We start from the raw sequence: 27,314 nt of genomic DNA, 5'->3' as shown, positions 1-27,314 counted from the left end.
TTTAAATTTTGATTTAAATGGTGATTTTTTCATAAAAACCAATAATTTTCTTAAAAATGGCCCAAATGATTTTGATTAGAATTTAGTACCGTATGTATATAACATACTAAATTCTTATCACTTTAATTTCATTAAATTCTGAACAAAACTGTATAACCTCCATTTTTGTAACAATCACAGTTCAAAAGTTATTGCAACTTAAATTTTATTTGCCCATAAAATTACAGAAAATCGGATTTTCGAAAACAAAAATCCGGTATGATTTAAATTAGCATATTACGGTCCTTATAAATAATTCTAAACAAAATAGTGCAACCCCACCCCATTGTTTTAAAAATTACGGTTCAAAAGTTATTGCAACGTTTTTGACTATCCCTATAAAATATCAGAGTTATTCCAACGACTTACCCACGATAAAGGTTGTTGACAAGCTAATGGGAGAAAGTATGTGTCAGATTGCTAATACCGTTTTTTTTTTTTTTATACTGTCTCCTTTTAACCTTTAGACTTAAATATGTTTTTAAAATACTTTTCAATGAAATGGTGACCATACAAAGTTGGTATATTAAGTGAAGTATGAATGGAGATGAGTGTAGGATAAGTGGCACGATCGTGTAGTATTGTTAGTGACTAAGGCCGACATTCCTTAGACACAGCTGTTAATTAATAGCCCATACAGCTAATGGCAGCTAAGGGAACTACAGTTTATAGTGGCAAAAAACCACATTTTTGCCTTAGTATATATAATCCCTGAATAACATAAGAAGGCAACCAAGTAATTGGGTATGGAACAAAACTTTGTTGCTTAATGCCTATCAAATTGGTGGCAACAAATAATCTTAGGTATGCCCAAATAAAGCTTATAATTCTCAAATTATTTTCTATAATAAAATTATGATTCAGGTTTGTAGTTGCAAACAAACCCTTTGTACCTAAGTGGTTTTGTCGTACAGCACCAAAATTGAAGTGTTTTAAAACATGCTCTGATGGGATGGTGTTATTTTTATTTTTAACAGTATAGGGAAAAAGAAAATCAGCTGAACGGGATGAGATTTCAGATCCCAAAATGTTGAGAAATCTTTATTTTTTTTACTAAAATTTTGATGGAAAATTATTGCAACGATCCTTAAATTGACAACATCAGATGGAGTCAAGAACATCTATATTTTTCCCCTTATTAACTTGAATATTGAAAATTAACTTCTGCATAAATTATTGATCCGCTGATTTTGGTCGATCAAATGGTTCAATTTCAAACTGTTTTATTACATTGTTATTTAGTACTTGACTTCATCATTGATTTACTCTAAGGGCTTAGTGACAAATCTTTGTTCTTTGATCCAAGCAATGTTGTTTTGTTAGTAAAGCTTATCCAGAATTTCCTCCTTCAAACTTATATTTTCAACAACTTTCTGTTAACACGTTCGCTGCGGGCCATCAAATGGCAGGCGTAGCCTCAGCGCGGCGCAGCCCGCAGCGTCGAACAAACCCGATTGCCGTGTGTTTGGCTCTCATATTTCGGTATGACGAATAGCAAATAACGTGCGGTGATGTCCTGTTTTATAACAAGAGTCGACGTAGTTCACTAAACACTCACATATAGCAGCACTGCTTGGAACGTAGCCGGTCCCATCGTATTGCCAATTGGAGGGAGAAAGACGGGACAAGTTGATTTTTAAGTTTGCCAGACGGGGATTTTATGGGGACATTTTACTACCAACCTACAACACAACAAAAAGCAAGTCACCCACTACACGCTAACGTGGAATTGGTCTGCCTTCGACCGACGCTAGAGCAAAAACGATGATATACGAAAGGCATTGCCGAGCGTATCCGATCGGTTACGGCAGCGTCTGAACAGCGCTCGGCCCGTATCCGATCGGATACGCCCGCAGTGAACGTGTTAAATAAATTAGCTTTGATTTACAAATTAATAGTTATCCTATTATAAGTTATACATTATAAGTGGTTGAGAAATTAATTTCACTCTGTTTTGTTTTTCCCAAGCTCAAAAAACCCAAAAGCATGATATTGTAATATTTAGGAATACAGTTTTCAAATGTTAAGCTATAAATTAAAAGAAGTACAACTTTTGATAAAATATTTTAATAAATAAAATCAGATCACAAAATTCAAAAAGTATGTATTCTGATAGCGATAACATATTTAAATAAATTAAAACAGATCACAAAATAATATATCCATGCATACAACTCCCTGATCTATATAAACACGGCTACAAAAGGTAATAATGATCTTTTATTTTTATAATTTGTTTTGGATTTGATACAAAATGAAATGGTAACAACGATACAAGCTTTAATTTACATAAAGTTGGTGTTAATGATAAGGTGATGACAAGATAAAACCTGTTTATTTAACATACAGAGGAACCTCGATTACAAGTCACCCTTGATAACAAGTGTCATTTTCAAACCCACTAGAATTTATTTTACTCCTGAACACAATGCTATTCCCTGTGAGAGTTTTGTTATCAAGGTTCTACTGTAATACCAAAATATGTGTATGTGATTCATTACGTTTTAATATTACTTCTGGTCATGCCCAAAAGATGTAATAGGCCTATAATATTCAGTATTTTAATCACTTTATTGCAAGAGTATTCCAGACAAAATTGTTTTGCAAGGTTTTCTGTCTGGGTGAATTTAACTTTGAATTTAGCTTTCCAGAATATTTCTACAGTAGAACCTTGATAACAAGACTCTCACAGGGATCATAAAAAAGACTTGTTATCAAGGTTGACTTCTTATCGAGGTTTGCAATAACATGTGATAGGGGTAAAATAATTTCAAGGGGATTTGAAAATTACCCTTGTTATCAAGGGTGACTTGTTATCGAGAGTCTTCTTATCGAGGTTCTACAGTCGTTTTTAGAGTTGTAGAGTTTAATAGGTAAGGACATGTGATTGAGCCTCATAGTTCTCATAACAACAAAATACAGATTATATCTGTCCAGTCTACCTCAATTACTCCATTACTCGTCATGACTATTACACTTATTTATACAAGTCTTGATAGTTATGGGGCTCTTACATAAAATTACAAAAATAGCTATATCCTATAATAGTGTTAGTTGGTGAATGCAGCCTTAGTGGTTTCAATGGTGGTCAATTTTTTTGGCACTTTTTTATCACACTGGTAACATAATTAAAGCTTTTTAATTGGTCTTCTCCTTTTTCTGAAAAAAAAACACCACATTTATTATTTAAGGTAAACATTAAATCTCTCTATGGTTATCCTACACTGAGATAGGTGGCTAAGTGTCTATACCATCCCCAGAAAACAAGAATGTGGGAAAAGGCCAGTTTTTTTTTCAACTTTAAATGGGTAAAACTAAAAAGAAGTATTGTCATGTTGCACTTTGAACAGTTTACTAAAAAAAATTTATATTTGTTATAAATCAATTAAACTTAGTTCTTAATTAGGTGGAGTAGTTTGTTATCATAATTGACCTTTTCCAAATGCCTGCTAAACTGGGTCTAGTTAGTGAAAATAATAAGTACCGGTAGGACAACTAGTTAGTGAAAATAATACTTCACTAACAAAAAATAAGTATTGATGTCAAAGTGCATCTGTTTGTTTGTAGCTCTTTGGTTTCATACCCATACCTTGGATTAAGGAAACCCGCAATGGTTTTAATTATTGTATGGTTTTAGCGAATTTCCCTATAGGGAAGTAGCTATTACCGTAGGTCTCATGGTAAGACCTAAGCCCAGGACCAATTTACTTTTTCATTTTGATGTCCCCAGAGGCCAAAAACACCATTCGTTCAAATTTTTATATATCTATATATAGAGATATATACATATATATGTGTCCATCCGCACGATAACTTGAGTAATTTTTGTCCGATTTTGATGAAATTTGGTTTGAAGGTGTAAGGCGGGATAAACTTGAATGAGTTCGCGAACCAGCATGATCAGACTATGGGAACGGGGGTTTATGGGGTAAAAATAGGTTTTTCCCATTTTTGACCCTAAAAACACAAAATTTCACAATTTCTCTTTAAACCATTTTGTAGAGCTTAAAAAAAAATAATTTAGTATATTGAAGCGTTATTATGCGCCTAACTCTTACGGAGAAAATTCAAAAAAATTTTAATTTTAAAATTCCCATGTTATTCTTATGGAGAATAAGTCAACTGTTTGTAGTTTGCTTGTTTATGAACATATTTTTATAAAATTTGGAAAATATATTAATTTCTTACTAAACCACAGTAACTTTTAATATTTTACATAAAAAAAACTTTTTTACCCTCCCTGTTGCAGCAAACCTAAGTACTCATTAAACTAATTCTGTTTAAATAGGGAATAAATGTGATATTTTTAAGGAGACATTTTAGTTTTAAATCCAATCAGGCAAATGAAAATTCGCTAAGTCTGCAGGTTTGCTGTGGCGGGGGTATTCATTAGGTTACTTGGTTTTGTTTGATAATAAAGCTTTAAGGCCGGTACACACAGAGGCAGACAGAATCATGAGAAGGGACTCGGAACTCACACAGACGCAGGAGTCTGCAAGCAGAGAGACTATCCCTTCCCTCCTTCACCTCGTGCTTTTACTATTTCGGTGCTTTGAAATGCCGAGTTGTGTTGCGCAGCCATGCTCCATCGATGTAAATAGTCTAACTACATTGATAGCCATAAATTTCAAAAATTATTCAAAAACCAACCAAAGAAACTAAACCACTGGAACAGAACAGAATAAAAAGTATGGAACAGAATGACAGTCCCTCACAAAGACAATTCCTGGTTTTCCAGGTCCAAAATTTCCAGGACAAAACTTGCCGCTCAAAAAAGCAAAACTTAGGCTACTTATTTAAAACTGCTATAGTATATTAAAACCCCTTCTGAAAATTTGTGAATTATTGCAATTGCGGTGACATCAGTAACGATTTCTTGCAATATCAGACATTCATGAAAGTACCTTGAAATTGTCACAAAATTTGTGATGATTTCTCGCAATTGCAGCAATTCCCAATCGCCAGAACTAAAGTAATGTTGTAAGCGTCTTACACGATTGCAGCAAAATTTGTGACAGTTTGTCAAAATCACTGATTTATATTGATGATTTCTTGCGATCGTGGCAACACCCGCTATAATTTCAAAAGCCGTGACTATTTGAGATTGGAGCGAAATACTTAATGATTTACGGTGATTGCAGCTGCATAATAGTTTCTCCCGCAGTAGCGATTTTAAACTTGGCAAGACGAGAAGAATCGGTGATTTTGGGGAGATTTTTTTCTACTATTGAAACATTAAAATTTCCCGGTTCCTTACGAAATTCACAGATCTTTTTCGGCAATCAAAATTTACGTACAATTCTCCGTTTCCAGGTTGGCTGGACCCCCTGAGTAAACGCAGCAGAAAAGGTCTGCAGGAGGGTTCTTACAAATCGCCCGAGATTACAAAAAATTCATCCGCGAACTCTATTGGATTCCTGTGTGCATTTGACAACATTAGAAGCAAATTTTAATCCTTCCGTCTGTGTCTGTGTGCGCCGGCCTTTAAAAGGACATCTTTTTAAGAAAAATCGGTTAAGTAGAACGGGTGAAAAAGGGGTGGAACAGAGAACCCCCTTAATTAATGAATTACTGTTTTAAGTATTTGGAGAGAAATTTAAGATATAGTTTATTTTAAAGAGTTTAAAAGGACAATAGGAATTAATTCAGGGTTGAAATAATCACACAAGGTAAAATTTTCTCCCTATTTGTCAACTTTGCATCGGACTTGAAACACTAACACAGTGAAACAAGCTTTAGATTATTCTATATAAGATTGGAAACATTTTACAAAAATAATTTAGCAATATACATGAACTAATTAATATAAGAAAGAATATAAAAAGATTTTGGGAGAAACTACTAAACTCAAAAGTATATTTTTATGGTATAGCCTCTGGATCACTGATTTTTACAATAAAAAGGTTTAAATTACCTGTATCCGTCAAGTGATCCTGGTTTGTAGTTAATTGACTACAGCCGTTTCATGTTGTAAAAACACATCTTCAGGTCAAACGTATATACATTGATTTAATCCATTTAAACCTTGACGACCATTCCATGGATTAAATCAATGTATATACGTTTGACCTGAAGATGTGTTTTTACAACATGAAACGGCTGTAGTCAATTAACTACAAACCAGGATCACTTGACGGATACAGGTAATTTAAACCTTTTTATTGTCAAAAGTATAACAGATGACTGAAACAGTTAGTTACTGAAATAGTTAAAAACAAATTTTCAAACTCAAAATATAAAAAAAATGTCTGAAATGTTTTATACGCCACTCATTATTATTACCAGTTAAAACAATATTTAATTTGCATACAACTTGACTACCAACAATAACTGGGTAGGCAGTGACAAAATAATGTATGATCTTAACTACAAAACAAAATACCATTTGCATATGGGCTGGGGGTTCACAGGCAAACTATTTAATCATAAGATAACAATTTCTTCTTTGATAATTAATTTAACTCTGGTTCAATTGAAACATGCATAATTCACATCACTGAATATTATATGGTAGAGCTACAAAAATGGGACTGAACAACTTTAAAAATCACATCAAACATTGTAGGGTTTCAATTCTGCTTCTAACAAAAGTTTTTCCAAAATCCTAAGGTGTTCATAAACAAAATAAAAACATCTATTTATTTAACCACAAATACTATTTACCTTGTGGTATTGGAAATTGGCCTTACATTTGTCTAAGTCTAAGCGAAATCTATGTGATTTGCTACCATTTACTACAAACTGCATGGGTTTTAAAAAAGGAAAATTATTCAAAATCAAATGATTTTTGGGGTCTATCTTAAATAACTCACTTTAAACCCTAGTTGGGGACGGTCCATCATTCTTACCGTACAAATTTATAAACAATGCCTGGAAATAATTCACAAGAATAAACCAAAGAACATTTTCATTTGTAACAAAATAATATTAAATATTATTACAAAATACATACTTTTCCCCATTTAGAAACAACTCTGGTGATAATAAAAAAAAAGTTTATTTAATTTTTAAATAAAGTATATACATTTAAAGTATAATTATTTACTTACCTAAAATCCAATATAAATATTCTTAAATTTACCCAAAATAATAAGTATAGTTTCAGTGAAAAACCCCTTATACATAAAATATTTTCTATCCAGGATTTTGACAAATAATACACTACTAGACTTCAGTTAAGAAGACACAATCGCTTTTGCTTGATTTTAGTTGGTGGCAAACTAAAGAATTCTCAATATCTTCAATAGCTAATTCAAAAACCAAATTCAACCTAATTCAAATGGCTGGGTTTAAAACCTCAGTGAAGGAAAAACTTCAAAATAGGCCTATTTACACATTTAAAGAATTAGATGACGTGCCTTTTTTTTTAACTCACCGCCATCTCAGTTTACTTTTTAAATTAAATTTGACGCAGTCCATCCGGAATCCCGGTCAGAGATGAAGCCTTCAAGTATTCAAGTAAGTAAGTAGGTATTCAAACTTAGTGCTATTTTCGAACATTGAGATCGTTACATCATCGTTAGAGACATGCACACCGGATAACTGGAGCTCTTCCCAGCAGCCAGTCAGTCAGCACTTAACTATAACCATGAATATAAATGGTCAAAAGTATGTTGTATCTTCAACAATTTAAATGTAGACCTAGGTCTGTTTTTACCTGTTTCTTGAGGGCAAGCTTGGATTGGTACTGATGTCTGGCCAATGCAAGTCGTACCCATTCAGGCTTGTCCGGTATTGCCAGATGAAGAATCTGGAATAATAAGTTGTGTTAAATCATGTTATACAAAAAACTATGTAATCTTCCCTTGGAATATCGCATAATTGAGGACGCTTATTTTGGAAACCACCAGTAACTTTTAGATGATTTTTGGTATATGAATAACACTAATAAAATGACTGGAACACAGGGACAATTGGTCCACCTGAAATGTACAAAATGTCAACCATCAAGAAAAAAGTGGGATTTTTCTCGACAGTAAATCTGAAACATTCTTCAAGGAAAGCAAACTAGGGATTTAATTTAAGTTTTAAATGATTTCTTATTAACATTTAGTTTAGAAGATGTTAAATTTATGTGTATAAGTCTTCTTATGATAGTATCCCAATTCACATGATTTTTTTTAAATCAACTAAAGAAAAAAACTATAATGATTAGCAGACTATACAGAAAATTTATTTGGCAGGAATTCAAAAACATATATTGTCATACTTTTCTTATTAGTTTTTATATCTAAGTGCTAGCCTATATCAAACTGCCACTCTTTGCACTCGGCGATTCAGCACATTCCCAGCCAACATTGCTCTAACATAGCCAACTCATGTCCATGGCCTCCTTGTGTGGTTTAACATTATGAACTACCTCGTGTGACAAATAAACCAATGAAAGTACCAATACCAACAAGCAGTTAGTTAGCCCATTGAACCAGACTGAAAACAGAGATTAAAAAGTGAGACTAAGTATCATTATCAATTGAGATGTGGACTTAACAGCTAGCTAATGTTATTAGCTAATGTTATGTTATTAGCTTCACAGCTAATGTGTGACTTATTTCGACATTAGTCTTATTGCACTGCTCCAAAGAAATGAGATACAGACTCACTTGGTATAGCGTCATCTTTTTGTTCAATGCTATTAAAAAGGGTCCTTGGGTTTAATTTGGTTAAGTTAAAACAACTCCTTTGAATTAGTTATGGTACGGTTAATTTACATTCACAAACTGTCGTAAAACACTTGATAAATGCTCACCTGCCGTGTGGCCAACAAAACATGTTCCAAAGCGACAAAAATCAAAACCCATTCACTAGGACTGGCTTCTGGTGCCACGGACTTCATCGCTGGAGACAGGTAGAGAAAGCCACAGTTGGTCATCACAGATAAGGTGCACAAGGCTTGAAACGCTCTCTGCAACAATAGACAGATTATAAATTGCTGAAAAACTCTTGCTTCAAAGATTTCTTTCAGACAAAACCACATAAATAGGACACTCATGTGTCTTTACAAAGTAATTTGCAGATTTGCACTCTTTTATATGTTAACTAGCTGGCCCGACAGACGTCGTCCTGTCCTAATGTGGTTTTATGTCAAATGCTCGTTCATTTTCAAGATGAACTCGTTCTCATCGCTCAATGACGTCCTGGTTGAAGTTTGTTTGCTACTCTTACTCACCTTTAGGTTGGAGCTCGTTTGCTGCGCTCACTTGCATTCAGATTTAGCTCGTTCGCTACGCTAACTCGCCTCCAGGTTGAAGTTCGTTCGCTACGCTCACTCACCTTTTAGTTGCAAATTAGCTGCTGTAATAATTTAAAAAAATAGTGCTACACCCTGTTGTTAAACCTATTAACTTTTTAATGCTATTGAACATCACAGAATCAAATTGTTTGGTTGAACCAGCTGTTAAGATTCTTTAATTCCATTTAAATATAAGTACTCATAAGGTTAACATGGGAAACTCCAGAGCCACTGGGGTGGAGCCCTTTTGACGGATCTGCACCAAACTTCACACAAACCATCCTTGAATAATGCTTAATAATGCCTGAAAATTTCATTACAATCTGTCAAGCGGTTTCGGAGTCCATAACGTTCAAATATATATATATATACAAACTTCCTCTTTTATGTAGAGCCGTACTCTTTTATCCCGCCTAAAAAGAGTGTCCCGGATCTTCTACCAACATTATAAAATTTATTATTTCATTGTTCGAAAAAATAGGCTCCCTTTCCTTCTCCCGGCTTTGGGTAACCCTAACCCAACGTTCAAACAATTGTTTTGCGTTCGGTCAGACGTAAGTAAACCAAAATCTAAACCTAAATTTTCATTATTCTGCTAGTATTTTATAGAAAATAGTTATTTTGGTGTTATCCTTATTGTGTCTCGTTCTTGTAATTCCTTTGACTCCAGTTTTTTTCACTACTTCAAATGTACCAAACTGGTTAGTGAACAAACAGAATATTGAACATCCCTGTAAAAAGTTGGATTTTGAGTCTTCACTCGACCGCAAAACTCAACCAATTTGTTCCTCGAATATGTTTGATCAACATTGCTTTGCCTTTATTTACTTATGTTAATTGTTTTGGTATTTATTCTTGCTTTCTGTTGTTATTTTGCTCAGAATCTATTGTATTCCTGTAAGCTTGCTGTCTCCAGTTTTGTTTTCACTACCTCATAAACACTGATTATTTTCTAGGTTATGTTTACTTGCTCCCGTAACAGCCTGGTATTGGTATTATGACAGTTCACTGCCACCGCCACCTGGATTTTACTCTAAACTCTCGTTTATAAAACCAGTGTTAGTTTTGACGCGTTTTCGTTGGTGAAACCAGATTTCCTTAACTGTGGTTTAAATCATCGGTTAGTTTTAACCGAAGTTTAACTAAACCATCGTTAGTGAGAATTTTGTGAAATCGGGCCTAAGTCATTATTAGTAAAAAAGAATAATATTGAAAACTACTATCACCTTAAACAAGTTTCATTTGATCAAGAAATAAAGTAAGAGTTGTAATTTCAAGGCTGAAAAAAGTTGGTGTTTTCTGTGCCTTTTGGATACGATAAACCTTACTGTTCACATATTATAGAGGCACAATATAATGTGAAGGTGAATAAGTTACATTTTCGATATTATATTTATGTGAAGATTTTTTTACATAAAACAAATGCGCTTTGACAGTTAGCTATCTGTAACCGTAATATTCTGTTGTTTTTGTAATCGGACCTGAGTGTGTCTCTACCTGCCAAGCCCCTGTATCCTTCACTCTGCGAGCCATCGGCCGTTGGAGACTGCAGCAGAGCTTGAACGCGTCGGATCGTATCTCTAGCAGGTTATTGGTGACAGCCCAGAAAGCTGCCATCGGATAAACTGACGAGAACAGGAAAACATAACCAAACTGGACAAACAGCTCCAGATAGTCGTCATAGGGGTCCTGGAACACGAAACATCTAATCTCTCTAGGCTCAACATAAAAATAATTTATATGGAAAATGTAACTAAATATAGTTGTATTTTTTTTACTCAATAACAGCCAACTTTTAGTAACTGGCCAATGGTACATTTTTTAGCTTTATAGAAAGGATTTTTTTTTCATTTAAATTGAAATCCTACTTTATGACTAGTAATTAAAATCATGGAGGGCGCTTACGTTTAATTATTGGAATTTATTTTTTCCCTCTCAGGATTCTTAATACGTTTGTAACGACACTTTTTGTTTCACTTAACTGCTGTCTGATTTTATTGATAGGCCTACCTCATAAGGATCAAGATAACATTCCCGCAAAGCTTGTAAAATCCTGGGATCATCATTATGCAATTCTTCAACCTCCAAATGAGAAGTAGTGATTAAAAATTTTTTGGAGCTGTTCCTCTTTACGAGTCGAACCTACAGGTAACAAAACAACAAAATAGTTAGATAAAACAAACATTGTTATTATTAAATGAAATTATTAACCATGATATCACCCCGTAAAGTTGAAAGTCTTATTTAATATTCAATAAGTTGAACAACTTAATTCATAAAATTATTCAATACCACACACACTTTTGTTATCAAATTACTAATAATACTAAAACAACAAATGTACAGATCTTGTAAGAAAGGTGTTTGCCATCTGTCTATATAATCTATATTATTAATATGCTACATGAAACTTTGTGAACAATAAGGCTTTTTTGTTTTAAGATTTAACCCCACATATTATATACCAAAATGTTCCTCTAGGTGTGTAGATTTGCAAACTGACCTTACATTTTTGAAAAAGTCCCTTTATCTGCCTCAGTGGCTATTCAAGTTCCCATGACTAGCGTCTAGACTGCCAGTGCAACTCCGAGGAACGAGGATCAGAGGCGCTAAAATTGTTATCTCTATCACTGTTGCTGTCAAAACTAATCATTTGTAGGTTAAATTTAAATTAAATATAATTAAACTGTCATAACCTAACCAAACTAACCAAACTTGCTGATAATGAAAAACTCGGATGAAGGTTTACTAATCGAAAAAATAGTTCTGTTCTAAAAATAAAATTATAAAATAAATGTCTCAAATTCAATTTTATAATTTTTAAATTATAAAATTAAACTGTCATAACCTAACCAAACCAACCAAACTTGCTGATATGAAAAAAAATTGTTGACAAAAAGTTAGTGCAATCAGTGGGAATCAAACCCGGCACCTTCCGATTATCAGCCCGACACGCTATCCACCTCACCACCAAGGCTCATGATTCAGTTCCGTATCGTTGCGGTAATGGTTGACGTCACGCCATCGGCACGGAGCGGTGGTGGGGGGTTTTCCGATCTGATCCTCGTTCCTTGGAGTTGCATTGGCAGTCTAGACGCTTATGTTCCCATGTTATCCTTATGAAAAATGTATTTGTTTACATTATGATCAGCTGGATAATTTAATTGCTATAAGCTATAAGGCTATATTGCTATAATTTAATTTTTATAAGACTTATAAAGACTTAATAAGGAAACAAAAGTGCTACAAATATTTACTGACTTGGTTAAAATGAAATATTTACGATTTGAATTTGGGTTGGCGTAAATATTACAATGGAACAAAGCGAGAGAGATTTGCAAACTATGAAAACATAGGAAAGTCATAGAACACCACCAAGTTGGAAGAAATAGAAACAGTTTTTTTTTTTTTTATAATCATTCATATGGACAACCTAATGCAGCTATGAGCAGGAAATATTTGTAGAAAACACAAAAAACAAGATCAGCTTTTGAAAAATGATAAGATATTTACAAGAAATGTTGATTATATCGAACTGTTATGTGCATCGTGAATATTTCCATTACTTACTCCATTACTTTAGTTCTGTTTATGGCAGATTGTATACCCATTAACTGAGGTTATAAGGTCATAAACAGAGATTACCTTTGAGTTATAATGTTGAAGTATCAGTGGAAGGATTGCTTCTTGGAAGTTGTTAATGGTCTGCGATATTATCAGTAGGGTAGCCAATTGCTGAAACATGAATTTAACAATTTTATTCATACATTCTATTTTAATAAAAACTTTAAAAAAATAATAATGTAATGTAATCATGATTGATTTGTTGCAAACGGATTGATGTTTAAATTAATAAAATTAATAATTACAACTTACGTCAATCAATCCAGTATTATTTATGGAGGACGCACATTTCGACCTTTAGGTCATCTTCTGCTCCGCTGTTGCACTAGGTTATTACATACTTAGTTGCATTGTTGGTGTAGCAACCGCGTCAAATAATTTACATTGAGAAACATAGTCTAACCACGTAACCATAAAACACAAAAACACGATACTGACGAAGACGAAAACATTTAAATAAAACTATCACCGTGCGCACGGCTGGACGGGCTCGGGACTGCGGCGGCACTCAGCCGTGCGGACGGTGATAGTTTTATTTAAATGTTTTCGTCTTTGTCAGTATCGTGTTTTTGTGTTTTATGGTTACGCAGTCAGACTATGTATGCGGTTGCTACACCAACAATGCAACTAAGTATGTAATAACCTAGTGCAACAGCGGAGCAGAAGATGACCTAAAGGTCGAAAAGTGCCTCCTCCATAAATATTACTGGATTGATTGACGTAAGTTGTAATTATTAATGTAATGTAATGTTTGACATACGGTAGTTACAGTATGATTTTTAGTCAAATTAGAATCTTCTCGAGTCTGAATCAAATAATTTCACAGGAATGATTCTTAAAGAGAATATTAATAGTTAGAATGAACATTCTAGTTTGTTAAAATTCAAATTAGTTACTTACACTCCTGAGCATATCCATGTCCTGATAGATAAACGCAATGTAGAACAGTGACATGAAGTTGTTAACAAACTCAAACAGAACTAGCTTGGTGACTCTGTGCCTTTCAAACTGAGACTGGGTGCGGTGGTTCTCTACAATAAAAACAAACAATGTACTTGTTTTGTAGGACACTGGCAACCTATATAATAGATACTTCATGAGTTGAAAGATAAACCCTCAACTAATGTTTAAGTGCTGATGGTTAGGTGAGTAGGTGGCTTAGGGGGTAGCATCGCGGACTTCGGGCCCAAGGCAGCGTTGTCATGGGTTTGGATCCTGGTCACTGCCGCAAACATTTTATAAGTACAGTTCACCTTCGTACCGGCTCATTGTTGGATACATTCCACGCACAGATCTGTAGTCTATGTGGAAATGCAAATGCAAGGATAAAAGAGACCGCCAACTTCTTAAAAAAGCTCAACAAAGTAAATTTTGTAAAAGATTTAAACTATTTAAAGTAAATTTATATAACAGATTTGCAATTGTTACAGTCTTCAGTATTTATTTCTGAGTGGAAAAATTTCAATTTGACATTCTTTCCTTTGAAAATGGTGTGCAGAATACGGTGCAATCAAAAAAGTATAATAGTATGTATAACAGCATCTTTGTCATCAGGTCTGGAAAATTGGCATTCTTACTAGAAGATTTTAGAACATGTCAAATCTGTATGGAAGTTATGGTATAGGATTGAATTAATAAATGGTGACAAATTCGTACTAAAACATTATTTCCAATAACTAAGGAAAATATTTAACTAGCCAAAAACCTTTGCACATAGGAATTATTTAAATTAGAAGTTAAGTAGTTTCATATTTTACATCATACTACACAGAAACAGGTACTTTTCCATCCGTATTGATAGGCTGGAAAGTTACCCTTTGCCGTGCCTACTACACACGGAAAAGTAACGTAATGTACTTTCACCGTGATGAAGTCAGCTGATGAAGTAGACAGCTAATTGCAAGGGCCTATTTTATTTTCTGAAATATAAAATACTATAGTTTATGTTATTTCCTAAATAAATTGTGTTATGAGTTTAAAATTTACTAATTTTTCTGTGTAGTAGGATGTAAAGTATCGTACATTACTCGCCCAGGAAGCATTACCGTACTCGTACGAAAATCCTGCACTTGGCTCACTTTGCGCGGGTACTGTCGTGCTCGCATGGTAAAACACCACTTACCGGACTAGTAACGTAATATATTATTTCAAACAAAGAACAAACTGTTTCTTTAACTTGGGATAATATTTAGACAAATATTCTAAGCTTGTTGCTATAGTACCTCACAATTTTATAAGCATCTAGACTGCCAGTGCAACTCCTAGGAACGGCCGATCGGTAGGATCGTGGATCAGATCGAAAAACCCCCCCACCACCGCTCAGTGCCGATGGCGTGACGTCAACCATTACTGCAACGATACTGAACCGATCTGAGTCATGAGCCTTTGTGGTGTAGTGGATAGCGTGTCGGGCTGATAATCTGATGGTGCCGGGTTCGAATCCCACTGGGAGCACTAACTTTTTGTCAACAATTTTTTTCATATCAGCAAGTTTGGTTGGTTTGGTTAGGTTATGACAGTTTAATTTTATAATTAAAAGATTGTAAAATTGAATTTGAGACATTTTTAATTTTATTTTTAGATCAGAGCTATTTTTCGATTAGTAAACCTTCATTCGTGTTTATCATTATCAGCAAGTTTGGTTAGTTTGGTTAGGTTATGATAGTTTAATTATATTTAATTCAAATTTAATCTACAAATTATACGTTTTGACAGCAACAGTGATACAGAGATAACAATTTTCCGCGAACAGTTAGATAAGCTATGCTGATGCGCCGGTATGATCTGATCCACGATCCTCCGTTCCTCGGACTTGCACTGGCAGTCTAGACGCTAGTCACAATTTTGGGTAAACAAACAACAAACAAAAGGGAGAAATATGTAGGCGAGTAATAAAAAACACAGAGTTTGTGCCTACCCCATTCTGTAAGATTAGTAGCGAACCGACGGTAAGCCATGTTCATCAGATAGATTAGAGCAGCATAAGCAACACTCGGAGCCAGATACAACCACTGGGGACAGTCTGGCATTGCTCGTAGTAGTTCCTCCAGCCAGAACGACACCAACATGACAAAGAACGCCAACACCATGCAGACCACTACCAGTGGTATTGATACTGTGTACATCTGTAACATCAGAGATCAGAGGTCATATCACTTATTATCGTAGGCTACAAATGAAAAAAATTATTTCCTAGTTTAATTTTCAATAGTTTTGGCAACACATAAAACTCCTGCATTTGCCAATGACAAAATTGGTGAGCCATTTTCTTATTGCAAAGTAGTGTGTATCAAAATAACCGATAATAAGCTCACAAAGTTTTTTTTCAAAATCGTAACTCGAGTTGAAATTGGATAGCTTTAGTTTATTTGACCAGCAGTTTAATACCTTGACTTGAGTTTTCCATCGAGGAGCCTGAGGTTGGAGCTTACCAGTGACATGATCTACTCCCATCACTCCCTTGAAGTTAGGCCGGGGCTCGTCCAGGCTGCTAGCCATTCCGATGGTGCCCCAAACAAACGCCAACTCGGAACACTTCATGCGCCAAAGCTGTTTTACAATGAACAAACGGGTCTTAGCTTCATACCAATAAAAAAAATTAACACAATGAATCCATCACATTCAGGAGACAAACATGTTCAAAGTGTCACGTCACACAAGAGCTAAGCACATGTGACCCTTAATTTGGCGCTTCTTGTATTGTATCTCAGACCTTCAGGTATGGAGATTATATACAGTACCATAGACAAATAGAATAAATATAGACCGACAGCAGTGCTGCGGTTAGCATATGTTTCGGCATCCACTGCTAGGAGTGCCGTGTAGTTACACGTATTACCATGCACATAAGTTTTCTTTTATTTACACTGCAAAGCCAGTGAATTACAAGTCGCAAGGGTGTAAAACAAATATTCTTGGACGTGATTTTGACACAAATGGGCTGCCACATGAGTTATTTCTAGGATTGAAGACAGTCAAGATGTTAAGCCACTTATAATCAATCCTTGAAAAAAAATTACCAAAATTACTATAAATACACAAGACAAACCGTATTTATAATAGTTGTATTTAGTTTCACTTTACCTCCATGAACATTGAAGCCCACAACACATTGATTATGCAGAACCATGCAATGTTCTCTGGTGAAATGAAGAGTTGCAGGAATCCAAGTACCATCGGAATTACTAGAGCATATGTGTAATAGCCTAGAAACTGGAAATACAGAGCAATCGACTCTCCGAAGTACTCTCGGATCTCCTCTGTAAAAATAAATAAATATAAACTGGATATAATAAACATCACCAATAATTAAATTTATTGGGAGGTATTTATATTTTTATAGGTGCTACATGCCAAACTTAATACAGTTAAACTCCCTAATCCGTGATTTGTTAACAGTGGCGGTTCCAAGGAGGCGGGGGCTACAAGGGTTTAAGCTGTCTTATTGGTCCCTGGAAAAATAAATTTAATACATTTTGTCGGAAAACGTAATGGAGATTTTTGGACACTATTCTAGATGTTAATCATGGCTTTAGAAAGTCACCAAACAGACAATAGACAATAGACAATATTTCTTTATTTACATATAATAAATATAACACAGATAAATAAGATAATTAATAAGATAATAAATATAACAAGATAAATATAACACAGATAAAAATATATAACAGCTCAATAAATATATAATTTTTCAGAGAACGACCCCTTTGACAAGGTCTTAGAACTGGAACCCCCCCCCCCCCCCCCCCCCACTGTCATGGGACTAAAAGTTATTTACAATCTAATCAATAAGCCTTCCATACGCATTTAGTAGAGACGGCGAACAATCAGCTAAGGTCAAGAGATCTGAGTAACAAATATAGAATAAATATGATCCGAAATTTAGTAATCAACTTCTTTTCACATCTACTTTAACAGGATTCCTGTTATTCTTGCAACAACAGTTATTTTCGGACAACACTAAAAATACTGATAATCTAGCACTGCAAAATTCACGTGCCAGGTTGGCAAGAGTCTGTTATGGTTACTCCCTTAGTTACATTTACCTCAGTTTTACTCTTAACATAGAAAGCTTCATACCTATAAAGTGTGGGACAGTGAAAAAAGTTTTTTAAACAAAGGAACAAGATAGAGTTCGACCACAGACTAACCAACACAAGTAGACTTCTTATTTCATTGTAAAATGTGATACCTGTTTTTCACATGTCTAGTTCATGTTGGTGACACTGACACTGTCGACAAAATTTTGTTTCTATTATTTTAGGATTAATTTGGTGATCTCTTGATTGTATAACCAGGGAACGAGCTATTGTTTATGATACAATTGTTTTATTTGGCTAAACGAGGATTTAAATGATTGAAATAATTAGAAACAAATTGAAAACCAAAACACCTAGTAGGCTTATCTCAACATGAAAAATAATCTAAAGCTTGTACTGCACTTACAACAAAGTTTATTTCTTAAACAAGTAATAATGTCTTGATAGGTTTCATATACATTTTCTGTGTTCCTTTCAAGATGATTTTGATTCTTGATTTAATCATTCGGTTTGGATTTTTTTTTATCATTAGTTGATTTAAAAAGGAGAAAAAAATACAAATAGGTAAACTGTTTAAGCCATGGCTAACTTAATTGTTTAATACCCCCGCCGCAGCAAACCTGCAGACTAAGCGAATTTCCATTTGACTGATTGGATTTACATTGAAATGTCTACTTAAAAATATAACATTTATTCTTGATTTAAATAGAATTAGTTTAACAAGTACTTAGGTTTGCTGCATCAGGGAGGGTAAAACTGGTTTTTTTTGTAAAATGTGAATAGTTAGTAAGAAATAAAAACATTTTCCAAATTTGATCAAAATATGTTCACAAACAAGCAAACTACAACAGTTTACTTATTCTCCATAAGAATAACATGGGAATTTTAAATTTACAATTTTTTGAAATTTTCTCCGTAACCATTAGGCGCATAATAACGCTTCAATATACTAAATTATTTGTTTTTTTAAGCTCTACAAAATGGTTTGGAAAGAAATTGCTAAATTTTATGTTTTTTAGGTCAAAAATGGGAAAAACCTATTTTTACCCCATAAAACCCCCCGTAAACCCCCGTTCCCATGGTCCAATCATGCTGGATCGCGAACTCGTTCGAATAAACGTATGTTTACACGTTTGTACCAAATTTCATCAAAATCGGATCATTTTTGCTCGAGTTATCGTGCTGACGGACACATATATATATATATATATATATGAATTTGAACGGATGGTGTTTTTGGCCTCTAGGGACCTCAAAACGAAAAAAAAACCGGTCCCGCGTCCAGGTCTTTCCATGAGTACTACGGTAATAGCTTATTCCCTATAGGGGAAATTCGCTAAAAAGGATGTTTTGATAAAGGTTTTATTTTGCATGCTTATGAGTTTTACAGTTTTTATACTGAAAATTTAATTTAGTTTGATGTAGTAAATTAGTGCTTTTAGTACCTACAATAAAAATAGAGGAAATCTGATAGTTTATACATGTTAATATCATACACTACTACAAAGACATCGAAAAACACAGAACAGATCTAAAAAAGCAAACAGAAAACACACCTTCTATTAAAAACTTGTTTAATGAAAAATATTATTTTAGGACCTAAGAGGGAAATTCTTACCATAATCTTTGATTACAAAATAATAAATCAAATAGCCTATAAAAACAAGAAAAAGAAAATACAAATCATATAGCCAAACAGATTAATTGCCCCAAAACCAAAGAAGTATTATGGGAATATTGTTCATCACAAATAATTACCAAATGGTTGCTTTTTGAACAGAGAGAGATACCATTTGCGACCCAACTTTCTTAAAACATCTTCATCGTGAAGTGGGAATAGTTGTTGCAGCAAATTATAATGAACACAAGCGGCAACTGAAAACAGACCACTTTCTACTGACAAAACTCTTCTTGAATGTAAGGGGATTTTAGGTACAGATAAAATCGTGTTTATTTCAAACAAAGGATTCAAAATTAAGTAGTAAGATATAATTTTAATTAAAGATTTGTTTTTGATATGTGACTTACGGAATGTAAAAACTGACATAAATCAAGCCTCATTCTCATGCAACTATCTTAGTCTTAAAATATTTAACAAAAATATAATATTAGAATAGAATTGGACAAACAAATATAGGCCTATGCCTAACTATGGTATATTACCAAATCCAAATCACAGACATAACCAGAAATCACAAAACAAGTGTGTTGTCCTAAGAAGTTTCCTCTTAAAAATACTGTAAGTTCAAAATAAAACTTGAGTATGTTAAAAACCGACAAATTATAAAAAGTTAAAGATATCAGACATCCGGCAACGAGGCACAAGTTCACAAACAATGAAATGAAACTAACATAGGCTCAGCTACAACACAAAGCATGCCAACTTATGTTCAGACGAATAATTAATTAATACTTATTCATTAAATATATTAAACACACAAGAACACCACATTTTTTTTGTGTGGATAAAATGTTTTTTGTTTAAAGGTTAACAGATTTGTTAAAGTCTTAAAGATTGTGGTGTCATCTTTTTGAAGACAATGTTTTTACCATTTCATCCTTCATTCTAATTTAATTCTGTTATTCTGTTGTTTAGCATCTAAACCAATAAAATTAATGATTTCACCTGCACACTGTAGTTTTCAATAAATTCTCTCATAGCTTTGATCAGACGGCACTAGTAATAGTACTAATTTACTAGCAGCAAGTAAATACTCCTCTTGTCACAAGTGTTGTGGAATTTTCGGGAATTAATTCCAAATGTTTTTAAGGGTTATTAAGGCTGAAAAATTATCGGAAAAATAGAAAAAAACTGTACAGTTTGGTAATTAGTTGGATACGATCAAGAACAATTTGTCCAGTTTTAAGGGCAACTTGTATGTGTCTGAACTAGAAATAAATAGCGGTTAGCGAGGGAATTTGAAGATGGGGATGGGATTCCAAATTTTTCAAGTGTAAAAATTAATTGTTGAATTCTGATTGTACTGTAAGTTTACTCTTTTTTGAAAAATTTCCATTGTAATAAATTCTTATATTATTTGTAAGTAGGCCTACCATAAAAAAAAACTTAGTAAATTAGCAGAGTGAAACAAAAACTAGCACCTAGTAAGTTAGCACTAGCAGTAGTAAGTATTGACTTGCTATTAATACTGTGAGCCCTAATGGCGGAATCGCTCTGGGAGCGATTTTTCTAAAACGTCCGCGGACGATCACGCCCTCGCCCATGCGCAGACAGAGCACCAAACCACGTGTAGCTCTCAGCGAGGCATGTGTCACTCGCATCACAGTGTTTAGTAGTTTGTGTTTACAGTCATAGATGTTCATCTAGTTGTTTTGTGTCCTCCCTTGTTGTTTGTTATAGCTGAATTAATTGAGGCTGTCCGTGCCTACCCAGTTATCTGGGATACAACTATAGAAATTTATAGAGATCAACAAGAGTAAGATAAAATTTGGTTGGAAATTGCGACTACACTCTAAAGAGATTAAAAAGAGAATAAAGTATCCTAACCAATAACCATGTATATTTATACGAATTACTGTACAGTAAATCATTATTACAATGATTTGTATTACTATGATTATTTGCATTATTACAATGATTCACCAAATCGCTGCCGCTTTCTGTTAATCGGATGAACCCTTTTCTCTCCCTTTTGATAATGAGTACAAACGTACAACCTCGTCGTCACTATCATCACTACTTGAATCAAGTCACAGAACAGAAAATCCGGGTTGACACCATGGGACAGAAGGCTCAGACATTTTGCACACCTCCACTGAGTTGTAAGAGGAAGTATGTTTAATCTATGATTGTAGTAGGAATGGCCAACTTCCCTATGCGCATGCGCGAATCAAGACCCCACTATAGTTCGGCCGCTTAGAAAACGACCTGCGCGCTAATGCTAAACCAATGCTGTAAGAGGTCGCTTTCTAAGTGGCCGAACTATAGTAGTGTAGTGGGGTCTTGCGCGAATGAGTGGACGTTTGAAACGTAGCTCGCAATGTGTAGGGAGCGCGTTGCTTCCATCCGAATCATTTCATCCGTCCGCGGACGAAATTATCGTCCGCGGACGCCAGTGTGAAACCGCCTTAAGGGCGAGAGCTTTATTAGTTTATCATGTGATCTACTAACAGAAGTGGACTAGTGAGTCATTCACTCATGTAAAGCCAAGGATACAGCGCTGGTTGTGAGTTGATACAGTAATATTGATAGCATCGTAATATCTCTAATATCTCTCGTAATAATCAGAGTCGAAGTGATGGCGTATGACAAGCTTAAGTGGAACGGCTGTGTTGTAATCTTTTTGTTGGGCCTATATTTGGAATCATAGCTTAGTATTACTGTTGTTGTATTGTTTGTTTATATATTTACTGTTGTATATACTGTTGTTTTTATATTTTCTTGTAGACTATGATTTCCTGTTTAAGTTTTAAATCCCCGTGCCGTATCCTGTTTAAGTTTTGGTTTTGGGAGAGTGTATTTATAAAGAACATTTCCTCCCATAAACCTGTTTTTTTAATGCGCCTTACTTTAAGAGGAGTTTTTAAAAACTGATGATAAACTAACTTGATTAAAGCAAGAATAACAAAAAACTGCCATAGGCCTACTTACAAATTGACTGGCCTTCATAGAGGTGTATCTTATTGGAGTACCCTGGTACAGACTTCTCATTCTCTAGGGCTCTGATGTTTTCGAGTTCATGGCGGACTAGATATTCTTTCTCAGCAGTTGAGAGAATATCTGAAGCACAACCAAACTCAGACTGTTCTTGGACAGTGAAATCTCTAACGAACCCCCTGGAGTCCGACTTACGAATGTTTTGTTCTTCTGCTAACTCCAACAACTTCTGATTGGTTGCCGAGACATGGAACATTAGGGATAGCTGAAAAACAGTAGTAATTACCATCACTTATTGTTTGTAATAGCTGAAATAGGGACTGCAACTTACAATGTAATTTTAATGAGTGAGTACCGTGCATGGTAGCTTTATGGTAGTTAAGTGTCTTGAGCTGATGTCTTGCGCCTGCACTAGCTTAACACTGGATTGACCATTTGACTTGTACTACAACGGTACGTAACAGGTTTTACCACCAACAACAGGTTTAAAATAAAAATACCCCTGCCGCAGCAAACCTGCCGGCTAAACAAACTTCCATTTCTCTGAATTGATTTTCAATTAAATCTTTTAAATAACATTAGGTTTGACGAGTACCTAGGTTTGCTGCTACAAGGAAACTAATAAAGTGAGTTTTTTAGTAAAATAGGTATTAATAGCTTAGTATAAAATAAATAAATTTACCCAGTTTGATCCAAATATATAGATAAACAAGTAAACTAAAACTTTTACAATAATATTCTCCATAAAAGTAACATGGGAATTACAATTTTAATTTTACATTTTACAATTATTTAAATTTTTTACGTTATCAATAACCGTAAAAAACAATTTGATATGCTAAATCATTTGTTTTTTAAGCTCTTTATAAAGGTATAGAGAAATTGGGTTATTTTGTGTTTGCGATATCATTCAATTTTATCTTGCCCTATGGGCCTACCTTCAAACCAAATTTCATCAAAATCAGAAAAAAATTAATCTTGTTAACGCGTTCACGGACGTATATACATATATACTAATTTGAACCAATCGTGTTTTTGGCCTCTAGGGACATCAATATGAAAAAATAAATCGGACCCCGGGCCTAGACCTTACAGTAATAATTACTTTCCTATAGGGAAATTCGCTAAAAACAAAAAAATAAACTTAATTGAGTGGTACTTGTGCAGGTTGTTTAGGTAGGCTAGAGCCCTAGAATTTTAGTCAGAAAGTTAAAAAAAAACTGGGTTTAATGTTTAATTTAAATGTGCTTCTTGGTTCTAGGCTCGGACAAAAGTAAATTTATACCAGTGGGGGTCCCAGGATTTCATTTCAGATGATGTCTCCCCCAGAAAAAATGGGGGGTCTGCCCCCCCCCCCCCCGAAAAAAATATGTAATTTTAAGCCTAAAAACCTATTTTAATACATATTTTAGCTCTAAAATATGCTCGAGCTAATAGTATTTATGTTAGCTAATCTATATATATAATACACTAAGCCGATTTTTGTTTATTAACCTATTTATTACACTACTCATTAAAACAATTTCGAAATGCTCACATTTTTTATAATTTCACTCTTTTTGTTGCAGTTAAAAAAATTGTCGTAAGCCATAGCCGTTTTAAGCAACCGTCGATTTCAACGGGTTTCACCTAGTATAAAATATTTTGGGGGGATGTATCCCTCTAATCCCCCCCCCCTGGGACTGCCACTGATTCATACTCACCTCTCCTGGTACATTTGGTTGTTTTCGGACAAGTAATTCGGCACCACCATCTTTCCTGTCCTTTTTAATTTTATCAACTATCCATTGGACTGCTTCAGTGTGTATATCTGGGCTAAACTGTAGTACAATGTAGGTGGGAGGAAATTCTGCTTGATTCTTAGTATCATCTTTAGTAAATCTTTGCCTAACACCATCACTCATGGTATCTGAAATATTGCAAAATGACAAAAATTAAACTTCCTAAGCAATGAGAGAAAATTCTGTACCAGTACCACAACTCGTCATAGGCACAGCAGCCTTTAGACTCTCAACAATAAATGGCTTAGGGCCTATTATAGTACCTGGCCAATCTTGCAGTAACTTAGATAGTAGAGTTCAATTCATTGGCTTAGAGTAAGTAAATGGCTAAAAAATATTAATGTTACCTCTGGCTTTCCAAGATTGTTGTAGTTACTACGCGTTTCGTCAAAAAAGTGACGTTATCAGGTAATCCGCTTTAGTTTCGTCTTGAATATTAAAATAAAACAGTCATTACAAAAAAAAACATTCAACAATCAAACGGTAACGTAGTCACGATTGCCACATCTCACTCGCAGATGCGGAACGGCAGAATGTAACATTAATATTTGACATTCCAGCAGTAGGAAATCAATTCTAAATGGGTAACACCGTTTTAAACTAAGTAGCATAATGTAATCTATATAAAATCCAATGTATGTTAACATTACCTAACTAACCAAATGATATATTGAATAATCGATATATCGATTGTTTTATTCGATACATCATTTGATTAGTTAAGTAGGGTTAACCCTCCAAGTGTCCATAGTAATGGTATTAATGTTCGCCCATTTATTGCGCAATTGCAGGGTTTTATTAAAATGTGTCTTAGAAACATAAAAACTATGTAAAGTATACTGTTTTATATATCATTTTGTTTGGAAAATTATGGGCCTCAATGTAATAAATCAAACATTACAAAAAAAATTTCTACAATTTTTGTGGGCTTAACATTTCTAGAAAATTATAAAATAAATGAAAAAAATTTATGTTTGAGCTCAATAAATGTTTATAGTTTATGAGTCTACAAATAATTTAAAATAGCCACTTTGTTCTAAATGTTATAAGGATTACAAAAATATAATAATATAAGGAAATAGTTTGCAAATAAATAAGTTATGGGTAAAAAACAGATTTTGTACATTTAGCGGTAGCTAAGAATGCATAGCCTAACCATAGCTACATATCTGGCCGATAATTTACATCAATATCACTACCTACTTCTTCAGGATCATCAACCAGCCCTTCAAAATCACTTAAATCTTCTTATAATGCACCACGTATATCTCTACTTTATATTTTTAACACTAAAACAATGATAAACGTAATAAAACACATCAGTCATCGGTGTGAGGTTAACCAAGTTGTTTACAAACACGTCAGCTGCCTGCTACAATATTTTTGGAACTAAAATGAAAAGCGTCTAGAAACAGACATCAGGAGAAAGCTTAGAATTTGCCGAAAACAACGATACCAATCTCAATCCAGTTCAATCTGATTCAGTCAGTCCCAGAGCCTTCGCTGTAAACGATGTTTGTGTGTCGCAAAAGCGACGCATAACACCACAGCGGGTGTGTTGTGTGTCGATTATGCGACGCTTAACACTCGGAGGGTTAACTTAACCTAACTAACCAAACGATATTTTCATTCGGTTGTTTCATTTGAATGAGTGTAAGACGTAAAGTAAAGTGCACCCTTAATTAGTTTCTCATGATTTGTGCCTCACTGTTTCGTTATATAGCTAAGTTTAGTAGTGGACAAGTTATTGTTTATGATTAGATAGTTTTATTTGGTTAAACGAGGTTGTATATTACTGAAATAGCAAGAAACGAATTGTAAACAAAACACGACTCTACAGTACACCGGACAGAACTAACGGTAAAATTGGCTTCAGCTGTTCCATAAGGGTGGGAAATATACTAAGGGAGTATGTTTGTATGCTATGGTTATAATTTGTAAGTCAAATGATAGGCTATTCAGTATTAAGTTAAGTTATATCTTAGACTATTAATAACTTACAATACTTCTGTATCCAATAGTCAATGGTTATTTTCAAACCTTTTATATCTGATATCTACACTAAAGGAGAAAATTATAATAATATTAACAATTCTTTAATTAAATTATGAGAAATCCAGCCTTAAATCACTAAAAAATCTCATGTGAGCCTAGACTCTAATAATCTGCCCTATGAAATGGCTTTTTGGGCAGTCCATATCTTGAAATAGGTCTATATAAGTTAGGCTATTAGAACTTAAACTTACCTCGACTCTCTGTAAAATCCTATTAGCAAAATTATCGATTTGAGCATTAAAATGGTCAAATATTATCTAGGCCTACTGTATGTAAATTAGCCCTAGTCGCTCAGTTTTTAATCAAGTTGACGTTAAATTAAATTGACAACAGTTCAGTTAAGTCCAGGACACGAACGAAACAATCTATAAAATTTGAAATTCACTAGGGCCTAATTTAATTTGGTACCTATGCCTATAGAGTGCCCAGGGTTATTGTTATGGTTATGTATGAGGTTGATGATGATGAATGATGAATTAGCTATCCGCCGGAGATGACACATAGAGCATCTATTATGTTGTTTTGTTACGACTGGGACTGGACTGTTCCCGTTCCCTTCCGATAGAGTTACAATGACAATAACTGAAATAATTTTAATGTGACAATAACCAATAGGAGAGAGTGGAGTGACTCCACAGTCCACATCATCGCTTTAAGTTGTTGTCTGTTGTCATCTCAGCATTCTCAGCTGATCAATGGTCTTATTGGCCTTGACAGACAGACGACGACGACGACATTGGCAACCAGCTGATCGGAATCGGATTCGGATCGGAAATCCCCGGTCCCCCGGCCCGCCCCGGCCGATCTCTTCGTTTCGCGTCATCGTGCCACTCCACGGCCACCTCTAACTACAGGCCGCGGGCTGGTGGATTCGGGTAGAATCGGTAACGTCGCAAAAGTGGTGTTGTTTTGTTTAGTGACAGACG

The 27,314-nt window shown here is 34.5% G+C and overlaps 1 protein-coding gene across 2 annotated transcripts; it reads right to left on the bottom strand.

The window, feature by feature from the left end:
- Positions 1–2,096: 2,096 nt before the first annotated feature.
- On the bottom strand, positions 2,097–26,969 carry LOC129001411 (anoctamin-10). 2 transcript variants are annotated; one of them, XM_054428668.1, is made up of 15 exons: positions 26,580–26,969; positions 24,256–24,461; positions 22,547–22,817; positions 19,693–19,809; positions 16,976–17,151; positions 16,280–16,441; positions 15,810–16,017; positions 13,793–13,923; positions 12,914–13,003; positions 11,279–11,410; positions 10,766–10,957; positions 8,786–8,941; positions 7,697–7,789; positions 6,852–6,909; positions 2,097–3,198 (listed from the first exon to the last, which is right to left on the bottom strand). In XM_054428668.1, exons 2-14 carry the CDS (start codon positions 24,454–24,456, stop codon positions 6,853–6,855), a joined length of 1,986 nt encoding a protein of 661 aa, XP_054284643.1. In that variant the 5' UTR covers positions 24,457–24,461; positions 26,580–26,969; the 3' UTR covers positions 2,097–3,198; position 6,852. The 2 variants fall into 2 exon arrangements, with proteins under 2 accessions (XP_054284643.1, XP_054284644.1); XM_054428669.1 differs by lacking the exon at positions 6,852–6,909 and having other exon boundaries at positions 26,580–26,967.
- Between the last annotated feature and the right edge of the window lie 345 nt (positions 26,970–27,314).

This window comes from Macrosteles quadrilineatus, unplaced genomic scaffold (genome assembly GCF_028750875.1).
Source record: "Macrosteles quadrilineatus isolate MER2022 unplaced genomic scaffold, UCM_ALF_1.0 Scaffold_8__2_contigs__length_117827958, whole genome shotgun sequence".
Lineage (NCBI taxonomy): Eukaryota > Metazoa > Arthropoda > Insecta > Hemiptera > Cicadellidae > Macrosteles > Macrosteles quadrilineatus.
This window is presented reverse-complemented; position numbering and strand designations above follow the sequence as displayed.

Excerpts from the sequence above, each read along its gene's own strand:
- LOC129001411 (XM_054428668.1), bottom strand. The coding sequence starts at position 24,456 with ATGAGTGATGGTGTTAGGCAAAGATTTACTAAAGATGATACTAAGAAT. Across the intron at positions 13,004-13,792 it reads ACATGGATATGCTCAGGAGT|CAATTGGCTACCCTACTGAT; the intron begins GTAAGTAACTAA and ends TTCATGTTTCAG. Across the intron at positions 11,411-12,913 it reads TTCAACATTATAACTCAAAG|GTTCGACTCGTAAAGAGGAA; the intron begins GTAATCTCTGTT and ends TGTTACCTGTAG.